This window comes from Gossypium arboreum, chromosome 10 (genome assembly GCF_025698485.1).
Source record: "Gossypium arboreum isolate Shixiya-1 chromosome 10, ASM2569848v2, whole genome shotgun sequence".
In the NCBI taxonomy this organism is placed as follows: Eukaryota; Viridiplantae; Streptophyta; class Magnoliopsida; order Malvales; family Malvaceae; genus Gossypium; species Gossypium arboreum.
The window spans coordinates 3,172,497-3,184,223 of NC_069079.1; the positions used below are offsets into that span (position 1 = coordinate 3,172,497).

An 11,727-nucleotide genomic window follows, 5' to 3' on the forward strand; every position below is an offset into this window, starting at 1 on the left:
TTCAATATGTTTAAGCAAAGTATTTGAGACATCTTAATATGTTGTCATCGAGGCTTTTGAAGGCGTTGTATTTTTCCAATCAAACAAGAAAAAGCTAGAACAATGCGTAAAAGTACTCTACTTTGTAAACATCCATTAATGGAAAAATATGATCGGTACAGCATTGAAGACAAACAAGAAGGAAAATAAAAAAAGGAAAAGACAAACACCAATCTAGGTCTTGGGTTTGGAGAAGATGTCTTCAATGTTGCATTAATGCTTTTTTTTCCCCTTAATTTCAACAAAAAAATTGTGATTTGAGGCCACACGGCTGCTAGCAAACATGCCTTCAAAGAATGACAAAAATTGCTGTTGAATTGGCCACCAAGGTTGTTGGGAAATGGAGCGACACTTATCAATGGATACCAACATTCGGAGCTTTTGCCACAATTGCAATGGCATTTTCAGTTGGTGCCAACAATCTCCCAGCACCGGTTTGTCTCTCAATTTCGCCCCTTTTTTTTAGCTCAGTTTTACGGTTCGTAGATTACTTTGCAAGGCAAAGTATAAACTTTAAAAAAAACATGTTTTTGACATAAAAATTATTTCTTTTGATGGCAGTTCTCAATATCAATAGGTTCAGGGGCTTTAACCCTTCTGAAAGCCTCAATCATGGCTTGCGCCATATATATTCCCGGAGCAGCCTCTGCAAGCAACAGTAGAATAGTAGATGCTTTATTTTCTGATGTAAGCTAAAAGATTGTGGTTTTCCTTACACAGACAAGCAAGTCTATTTATTGGTAAAAGAACATGATCATGTCTTGTTTGATGCAGTTCCTCAAAGAAAGTCAACCCACTGAAGGTTTCTTGATGTGGAGTATGGTAGTTGTTCTGCTGACAACAAGTACTTTTTATAATACTTGGTCTCATTGATTTTGTATTTTCTTTGGCTTGACATTGAAGTAATATTAGTTCATGGTATTGTGTTTTTGACATAGACAGCAATGTGGCTTACACTTGCCACATACCTAGAGTTACCAGTATCATCCGAGCAATCGATACATGCTGCTATGTTAGGAACCATGCTGGTTACACAAGGTTTTGACTATTTACCACTATGGAACAAGGTAAAATGACTTAATTGATTTGCTCATGGAATGTTTCGGTCCTTGTACTAATCAATAGCTTACTGCAGAACGAGAATCATGATTTTAACAGTGGAGGACTGCTCTGGATATTCCTTGAATGGACTCTTGCCCCATCAATTGCCTGTCTATGTGCATGGTTCCTCTTTGTTGTTTTGAAGAGTTCTATACTTCACCGTAAAAATACAAAGAAAAGGATTCTTGTTTTCCTCCCTATCGACTATGGGATATCTGCAGGATTACTATGCTTCGTTATCTTATCTCAGGTTTCTCATGTTATGCTTAATCTCAAGTAATTATAGCTTATCTTTGATTGGCATTATTGCCTACTTAATTATTGTCACAGTTTCATGTTTTGGGTGGCAGGTCATAGGGAACTATGTGGATGTTAATAGATTGACTGTTATGATTGCTGTTGCAGGGTCTGCTTTGATTGGAGCTGTATTATCTTTGGTAATTAGTGTTAACATTAATGGAAGATAATTAATAATGGTTGCCATTAACATTAATGGGAGACAATAAAAAATGACAACCACCAACTTTGGAAAAGTGGTATGGGATAATTTTTTTTGGTCCTTGAGATAATGTGCTATTTATAGTTTGGTCCTTGAACCTCAACTATAAATAGGCCTTCTCATTTCTCATTTCATCCAATCTTTCTCTCTTAGTTTTCTCTCTTCTCCCATTTGAGAATTCTTAAGGAATTCTATTTGTTTGTAATATTTTGAAGATAGTAAAGTTATCATCTGGTGTTAGTGCCCGAGGACGTAGGTATAATTTACCGAACCTCGTTAAAACTCTTGTGTTCTTTTTGTCCTATTTTTCTTTCAATATTTGAGGGTATAATAGTAGTATTTAATTGTGCTATTAAATTACGTTAGGAGGAATATTCTGACTAAGGAAAGACTTGGTATTTAAGAGATCCTTGTGATCCACCTCTCTTCCCTGGGAATTGAACTTTGTGTGATTTTTTAGTACAATAATTTACACGCTTTCGACCCTATTAGAACAACAAGTGGTATCAGAGCCGAAGGTTAATCGTAGTATGCTCTGTGGTTACAGTTTAAACTGATCTTCCACATCAGAAAAGATTTCCTTAGGTATATTGAAAGATTATGGAGAAAACGGTCGGTGTAGGAGCTTCAACATCGTCCATATGGACAAGACCGACAATTGCAAATGCAAGATTGGCCGTGGAGATCTTTGATGGTACGGGCCATTTTGGTATGTGGCAAAGTGAGGTTCTAGATGCCCTTTTTCAGCAGGGTCTAGACATTGCCATTGATGAAGAGAAACCAGATGATGTACAGGAGAAAGATTGGAAGGCGATCAATCGGTTGGCATGTGGCACAATTCGATCATGCCTTTCTCGAGAGCAGAGGTATGCTTTCTCAAAGGAGACTTCTGCAAATAAGTTGTGGGTGGCACTTGAAGAAAATTTTTGAAGAAAAACAGTCAAAATAAGCTCCACTTGAAGAAAAGATGCTTTCTTCACATACGTCCCAAGTACCACAATGAATGATCACATCACCAAATTTAATCGATTAGTCACCGATTTCTTGAATATGGATGAGACATTCAAAGATGAAGATTTGGCTTTGATGTTGTTGGGGTCACTTCCGAGGAGTTTGAGTTCCTAGAAACTACTCTACTTCATGGCAGAGTGATATATCTCGAGCGAAGTGCATGCGGCCTTATACTGCTTATGAGCAGAGAAAGAAGGACAAACAGAAAAACTCAATCGAGATCTGAAGCTTTAGTAGTCCGAGGTCGTTCATACACTCGGAAGAAAACTCAAAAGGGAGATCAAAGTCAAAGTCCGGACTGGGAAAGATGAATGTGCCTTTTGTCATGAGAAAGGCCACTTGGAAGAAAAATTGTCCAAAGTCAAGAATAAGGGAAAAGTCATTGTAGATGCTCGTGTTGTAAAGCATGATACCCGTGACTCGAACTATCATCGGTTGCATCATCATCGTCATTCCATTCGGATGAGTGGATATTGGATTCGGGTTGTACCTATCATATGTCCCTAACCGGAGTGGTTCTCCGATTTAGTAGAACTAAATGGAGGAGTTGTTTATATGGGCAATGACAATGCTCAGAAAAGCTGTTGGGATAGGTTCAATCCAATTAAAGAATCAAGATGGATCAACCAGAGTTCTAACTGATGTTCGGTATGTGCCCGGTTGAAGAAAAATCTCATCTCATTGGGAGCCTTGGAATCCAATGGTTCAGTTGTTACTATGAGAGATGGGGTTTTGAAAGTGACATCCGGCGACTTGTGATATTGAAGGGCATCGGAAAAATAACTTGTATTACTACCAAGGTAGTACAGTTGTTGGAGCGATCATTGCAGCCTTCCAAAGAATAAAGACTTGGACTCAATGCGGTTGTGGCATATGAAGTTGGGACATGCCAATGAAAAATCCTTGCAAATTCGCAAAGCAAGGATTGTTGAAAGGTGCAAAGGCTTGCAAATTAAAATTTTACGAGCATTGTGTTCGGAAAAGCAAAAGAGAGTGAAGTTCGACCTCGCTATCCATAATACAAAAGGTATTTTGGAATATATTCACTCGAGATGTGGGGGCCTTCCAAAACACCTTCGTTGGGAGGAAAACACTACTTTGTTACCTTTGTTGATGACTTTTCCGAGAAGAGTTTGGGTGTATACCATGAAAACTAAGGATGAAGTGCTTGGAGTTTTTCTTAAATGGAAAACTATGATCGAAAACCGATCGGCAAGAAAATCAAGCGGCTTAGAACGGATAATGGAGGCGAATATAGAAGTGATCCGTTCTTCGATGTGTGCCAAGAGTATGGTATTGTTCGACACTTCACGATTAGGGATACACCACAAGAGAATGGAGTGGCAGAGCGTATGAATCGAACATTGCCGGAGAAAGTTCGATGTATGTTGTCCAATCTTTGGGTTGGGCAAGCAATTTTGGTGAGGTGTGACATACCGCCATCTTGTTAATCGTTTGCCATCATCTGCATTAGAAAGAAAAACTCCTATGGAGGTATGGTCTGGAAAACCGGCTACAGATTATGATTCCTTACATGTGTTTGGATCCACTGCATATTACCATGTGAAGGAGTCAAAGTTAGATCCGAGAGCAAAGAAAGCTCTCTTTATAGGAATCACTTTTGGAGTGAAGGGATTTCGTCTTTGGTGCTTAGACACAAAGAAAATGATCATGTGAGAGATGTTACCTTTGATGAATCGCCACATTGAAAAGGTAGCAGATAAAGATATTCAGACGAGCGATACTCCACAGCAGGTGGAGTGTACTCCAAAACAGGTAGAGTTTGAGCAGATGGGGATTTTCCCAGTTAATAAGTCTAATTCTCCAGCCATAATGGAGGAATTAGAGGTTGAAGAGGTTCTGACCCAAGAACCATTAAGTACACCAGAACCAGTTACAGTTGCAAGGCCAAGGAGAGAAATTTATAAACCTGCTCGATTTACTAATATGGTGGCCTACGCCCTTCCCGTTGTTGATGATGATATTCCTATCACTTATCAAGAAGCAATGCAAAGCTTAGAAAGTGATAAATGGAAAAGCGCCATGGATGAAGAAATGCAATCTCTCCTGAAGAACAATACTTGGGAGTTGGCGCAATTACCGAAAGGTAAAAGGGCAATCGGATGCAAGTGGGTATTCGCAAAGAAAGATGGATCTCCTAGCAAGAAAGATGTTCGCTACAAGGCAAGGTTGGTAGCTAAAGGCTACGCCGTAAGGAGGAATTGACTACAATGATGTATTTTCCCTGTTGTGAAGCATTCCTCCATTAGAATTTTGTGGCCTTGGTAGCACAGTTGAATTTGGAGCTAGCTCAACTTGATGTTAAGACGGCTTTCTTGCATAGTGAGTTAGAAGAGGAGATCTATATGACTCAAATTCAAGGATACAAAGATGCTGGTGGTAGAAATTGGGTTTGTAAGTTGAACAAATCGCTATATAGATTGAAGCAATCCCGAGGCGGTGGTACAAGCGATTTGATAGCTTTATGAAAAGCGTATACACAAGAAGCAAATATGACAATTGTGTGTATTTGCAAAAGCTACATGACGGATCTTTCATTTATCTACTCTTGTATGTTGATGATATGTTAATCGCTCAAGAGCCAAAAGAGATAGATAAGTCAAGGCTCGGTTGAATCAAGAGTTCGAGATGAAAGATCTAGGTGAGGCCAAGAAGATTCTCGGCATGGAGATAAGTAGAGATAGACAGAGAGGCAAGCTTTGTTTGAATCAGAAGCAATATCTGAAAAAGGTATTACAATGTTTTGGTGTAAATGAAAACACAAAACATGTAAGTACCTCACTTGCTTCTTATTTGAAACTTAGTGCTCAATTATCTCCGAAAACTGAAGAAGAAAGAGAATATATGGCAAAAGTCCCATATGCAAATGCAGTTGGGAGTTTGCTGTTGGAGTACGCGGCCTGACATTTTACAAGCTGTTGGAGTTGTGAGCAGGTATATGCATGATTCTGGAAAAGGACATTGGCAAGCTGTGAAATGGATTCTACGGTATCTTCGAAAAATCGTAGATGTTGGTTTAATTTTTGAACAGGATGAAGCACTTGGTCGGGTTTGTAGTTGGATATGTTGATTCCGACTTTCTTTGGTGATTTAGATAAACGTCGCTCAACTACGGGTATCTGTTTACTCTTGCGAAAGCCCCAGTGAGTTGGAAGTCTACCTTACGATCTCTGATGAGTCGTGTCTACTACTGAGGCGAGAATATATGGCGCTACAAAAGTCATTAAGGAGGCTATTTGGCTTAATGGATTGTTGAAAGACTTGGGAGTTGATCAAAGTCACATTAGTCTATATTGTGACATCGAGCGCTATTCATTTAGCGAAAAATCAAGTCTATCATTCAAGAACCAAGCATATCGACGTAAGATATCACTTTGTGCGGAAGTCTTTGAAAAGGAAAAATTCTACTTGAAGATTCCGACAAAGCAGATAATCCCGCAGATATGATGACCAAGGTGGTAACAACAATCAAGTTTAATCATTGTTTGAACTTGATTAACATCCTGAGAATTTGAGCACCTTCAGTGTATGGCGCCGAGAGCGCATTTGTAGGCACTACAAAAGATAGCTTTATCGAATTTGGGAGTTGAAGGAAGTGTGAATATGTGATTATCCTAATCAAATCTTCAAGGTGGAGATTGTTAACATTAATGGAAGACAATTAATAATGGTTGCCATTAACATTAATGGGAGACAATAAAAAATGACAACCACCAACTTTGGAAAAGTGGCATGGGATAATTTTTTTTGGTCCTTGAGATAATGGGCTATTTATAGTTTGGTCCTTGAACCTCAACTATAAATAGGCCTTCTCATTTCTCATTTCATCATCCCAACTAATCTTTCTCTCTTAGTTTTCTCTCTTCTCCCATTTGAGAATTCTTAAGGAATTCTATTTATTTGTAATATTTTGAAGATAGTAAAGTTATCATCTGGTGTTAGTGCCCGAGGACGTAGGTATAATTTACCGAACCTCGTTAAAACTCTTGTGTTCTTTTTGTCCTATTTTTCTTTCAATATTTGAGGGTATAATAGTAGTATTTAATTGTGCTATTAAATTACGTTAGAAGGAATATTCTGACTAAGGAAAGACTTGGTATTTAAGAGATCCTTGTGATCCACCTCTCTTCCCTGGGAATTGAACTTTGTGTGATTTTTTAGTACAATAATTTACACGCTTCCGACCCTATTAGAACAACAATTAGTACATTCATAGTATACTTTCATATTGCTATTGTAAAATTATGTTATTATCCAATTGGTTTTTGCACACAGATTGTAGTGGTTCCCTTGGCAATTAAAAAACTTGCTGCCACTAAAAACCATAGAAACTCAATGGAGAACAACACATCCATGAAGCAAGAATCTGTGGAAAGTCGAATAAATCAAGGTTGTTCTAATGGTGCAAAAGTCGATGATGATGTATTGGAAGATTTTATGCAGATGAGAGTGCTTGAAACAGTCTATGAGGAGGAAGAAAGAAGTTTTGGCTCACTTGATATGATCCAAGAGCCTGAGCAGGTTCAACCGGTGATAATACAAGTACGGAACAATCCACTCCGTTTAAACAGCTGCTTAAGCCTACACCGTAGAGGTTGGTGCAAACACAGAACTTTCAGAGGATTGAAAAAACAACAACAATCGAAAATGTCATCAAGTATATTGGAGATACGGCGAAGTCCACTTTTTCCCCTGTATGTACTCAGGGTCATACTCCGACTCGGTCTCATAAACTGCACTGGTTTTTTCTTTTATTGACAGAAAATTTGTAATGATTAGGTCCTTGAGTATGACAGAAGAACTCTTGTTCGACATGCCTTGGCTGAAAATTTGATGATATCGAAGACTGCTTCGGTTTTCCTCAACTTCTAGCATCCTGCATGGTTGCGTAGGTTACCTAAACTTATTACACTAAACCAAAATCACACAATTTCAATCTTAAACTATGCTAAGTTGCTATATCAACTACTGAGATAGCTTCCATTATGAATCCATATGTAGCTATACTCGACGTGTTCAAGCATAGATCAAAATATTCCAGTGAAGATATGGTGAGTTACTGTAAACATTATCGAACAATTCATTTTCATGGTTAAACCGAAATACAATATAACCATTCATAAGACAATATTATCAGGGACATTTACAAGTAAAATGGTGGTATGGTGGCATTGGAGGACTTGTTGCTGCAATTGGATTCCTTTTATGTGGGTGGAGGCTGACTCAATGCCTTGGTGGGAAGCTGACATACATGAGCAACTCTAGAGGATGGGCATCCCAGTTAGCAACAGTGGCAGCAATGATCATAGTTGCTAAGGCGAAGCTACCAGTTTCAAGTGTCCAAGCATTCGTCGGTTCTTTAGAAGGAGTCAGAGTAGCGGATGATCGCTGGGCAAGTTTTGCTCAACCATTTCTTATTCAATTTCAGTGTTTTTACACCCTCAGTGCTCAAGATATTTTAACTAATTTAAGATTTTTGTTTTTCAGAATGTTAACCGGAAATTGGTATGCAAAATTATACGTGGGTGGATCATGACAGTAATTCTTTGCTGTGGGATTGCTTATATGATGTTCTCTGCTTCCATACATACACCAGCCTATGCAGTGCCCTGAAGAGGTAAAAAAGATAAAAAGAGATATACTTATTTAGCCCATGCAGGTCTCAAGCCTACGACATTCACATTATTAGCACGAAACTCTAACCAACTAAGCTAATAGGCCAACTGTTCATCTACGTTCTATTTTCACTTCTCTGAGCATTCAGCTACTCAATTTTGGGTTATATGTTTCTTCTTTTAGTTTAATGTGGCCAGCAGGATACAAACTTTTAAATTTGTAATTCAATCATTTCATTTATTAAGATTAGATATTTGATCCAAATCATCACAACTCAAAACTATCAAATGATCCACCATGTAAATCTGCAAGGAGCGCCAAAGACATGTAACCAGTGGCATAAATGGACATTAGGGATAAAAGTTTCTAAAATGATATCAAGGCTAGGCAAATATGAGTGAGAAGGAGAAGAGTTATGGTCCAACTTATGGGCGGCGGTCTGATTTATGCAATGTCAGCACGATCGAGCATGTCTACCAAAGTCATCCTTCTGGGGAACCTAGGTGGCAACCTCAGGTTCATGGCATCTTCAATCTGAATTGGGAGATGCGTTGCAACGATTACAATCCCACCCTTCTTTCTATGCTCTGCAATAATATATTCTAACAACCTCACCCCTTCGTTATCTAATGCAACAGAAGGCTCGTCTAACAACCAAATCGGCCTATCGATGGCAAGCAACCTCGCGAGCTGAAGCCTCTTTCGTTGTCCCATTGAAAGCATTCTTGCCTTATCTTTTGCCAGTCTTCCTAGGCCCATGAGCTCCAGGGCTGGCAAGGACTTACCATGCTTACCTTCAAGAACCTCAAACCATTGAACATTGTCAAGGACCGTGAACTTTTCTTTCACTGCATCCTTGAGGGAAAGCCAATTTAGTTGAAGCTTGTATTGGTGGAAGATTCCTGACTGACTAATGTCATGGCCGTTCCAAAGTATCTGACCAGCAGAAGGTCGAGAGAATCCCGCTAACATACGCAGGAATGTGGTCTTGCCAGAGCCGTTGCTCCCTGTCAACACAAGTGCTCCACCATCATGAACCGACACATTCACGTGCCGCAAGATTTGTTGTGCATTTCTCATGCAAGACACGTCGTTGAGAAGGATTCTAGGGAGTGGAGGCTTCCTCACAGGCATTGAAGTTGAACAATAATATTACCCTCAGGTTTGGTTTGGGGATTTCGCAATACAACTGCAAATAATATTAAACCATGTTAGACGAATACCATAATTGATTTACACTTGTCAGATGAAACTGCCTGTAAGATAAAAGACAAATCTAGGCAGAATTCAGTGGGAAAAAACATCGAACACTTGAAAGACAACAGGATTTGACTATTGAAAATACATTTAACTTCACAATAGAAATGCAAACTGTATGACTTTGAGCAAACGCAACTCAAATAGATTTTAAAAGAGCTAGGGACCAAATTCCATTATATACCGTTCTTACTATTATCCATAACCTTCGTTACCTGGATTCTGCAATTTGGGGTGAAGTGCCCGTGTCAACACGGATTCCGACACGGGATATGGGTCAGATCCGGCAAAAACCAGCCGACACAGAGGTAGGTGAAAACTGAGATGAGAAAAAAAAACTGACTTGCAGAGAAGAGATAAAGGACGATGGCAGGAGGAAGATGATGATAGAAAAAAGAGAAAAGCCTTCTCAAATAAATGAACAAAAAATTAGGGTGTAAAAGATGCTCTAACTTCAAATAAACTGTATATATAACCTCAAATACGAATTTTTTTTTTATAAAAATAAAATTCAGCTATCTAACAAGTTTTAAGTAATAATTCGAAGATTCATATGGTATATTAATATTAATCAATGAGTAATAAAATATATTTTAGATTCGTGACGATTAAAATTGTTTCATGAAAAGAAACTTTAAACTGTAAAAGAGAAGGAAAATCAGAGAACTCTTTATTGGTACAAATAATGCGAATAAAAAAATTATATAATAACTTAAATAAAAATTTTTAAATTAAACAATTTTTTAATTTTTTAAAGTTAAATAAGGAAAATATAAATAAACTAATAATTTAGTAACTTAAATGTAATTTCTCCTAAATTTAACCAAATCACGCACGTCGGCAACGTGCCAGCAGCCATTCCTTTTTCCTATTCCAGCACCTGTATGATATAAAAGGAATAATCATGACCTCTGACACAAGTCACTGAAAATCTATGCAAAGGTCAAATTGAATCTAGTCATCGCTATTACCTTTTTCCTTATAATTATTTGCTTCATTATAAAGGAAAAGAAAAAAGGCATTATATCAGATTAATTTTATCATCAAATTAATTTACTTTATGAATAGACTATATTGTATTAAAACTGTAAATGTGGTAGGGCTTTTTTTAATTATCATTTTTAAAAATTATAAAATTTTAAATTAATATAATGATAAAATTATGTTTTGATATATTTAAAATTTATAAAAATAGATAATATTCTATAGATTTCCTCGTGTATAATGTAACAATGGGTAGGTATCATCATAATCTAAAGCAGCACTATGAATGAACTTCTCATTTCCCATTATCTATAAACCATAGCCCACCAACCTTTTAATCTCTTTATATTTTCTTCTTAAATATGGTTCTTAGTAATTACTCTTTAGATGCTATAAATCTCTCCTTTTCATTTTCTTCAAACTTGTCCTTTATAACTCAAAAGCTAAATAGCTAGCTAGCTCATCCCCCTACCAACAACCTTGGCAAAAAAACATCAATGGCTGCCTTCAATTATATTCTTTTCTTTACCAGTTTGATCATATTATTTCCAATTTTCATGTCGAGAACCGTTTCTACGATTCGAATCCACCACGAACTAACACCGTCGAAGCATTCAGGGGACGCCGCAGTCGTGAATCGGAACAATATGCTCGCAGCTGATCATCATAATGTTGCAGTACCACCCCATGGATCACATGGAATTGTTATTGGTGTTCTCAAGAAAGGTCGAATTACGCCTTCGGGTCCGAGCCATAGGGGCAATACTATACCTACTTACACCACCAGGCATGATGGAGTTGGTCGTCGATGATCATAAATATATATACACACATACATGATGATGATATAACTCCTCAAGTATCATGTTGAAACTATATATACATATATACATTTTCTTTTACCAAAAGTTTTTGTTTCCATTGCAATATTCAAATCTTATACTGTTTATAATATTCTTTGTCTCACTGTTATAATGTTTCAGTGCTTGGGGGAGTACTGTGAGTTCATTTCATCACTGTCTTTCTTTCTGAAGTTTCCTGGAAAGTCTATATAAAAGCGAATTTCAATTGTTTTTGTTTCTATTATTACTATTTTTGTTTATTTAAAAGCTTTAGCAATTAGCGTTTGTAGTCCAACGGTTGGGATAATTGCCTTCCAAGCAATAGACCCGGGTTCGACTCCCGGCAAACGCATTTTA

At 37.6% G+C, this 11,727-nt stretch overlaps 1 protein-coding gene, 1 non-coding gene and 1 pseudogene across 2 annotated transcripts; 2 read left to right on the forward strand and 1 right to left on the reverse strand.

Moving 5' to 3' along the window:
- Positions 1-322: 322 nt before the first annotated feature.
- On the forward strand, positions 323-8,412 carry LOC108488291 (uncharacterized; annotated as a pseudogene).
- Positions 8,413-8,496: 84 nt separating this feature from the next.
- LOC108488495 (ABC transporter I family member 1) lies at positions 8,497-10,005 on the reverse strand. The gene is made up of 2 exons (XM_017792772.2): positions 9,760-10,005; positions 8,497-9,476 (listed from the first exon to the last, which is right to left on the reverse strand). Exon 2 carries the CDS (start codon positions 9,419-9,421, stop codon positions 8,732-8,734), a length of 690 nt encoding a protein of 229 aa, XP_017648261.1. The 5' UTR covers positions 9,422-9,476; positions 9,760-10,005; the 3' UTR covers positions 8,497-8,731.
- Positions 10,006-11,650: 1,645 nt separating this feature from the next.
- Positions 11,651-11,722, forward strand: TRNAG-UCC (transfer RNA glycine (anticodon UCC)). Its single transcript has one exon. It is a non-coding gene; the product is annotated as a tRNA-Gly (tRNA).
- The last annotated feature ends 5 nt before the right edge of the window (positions 11,723-11,727 follow it).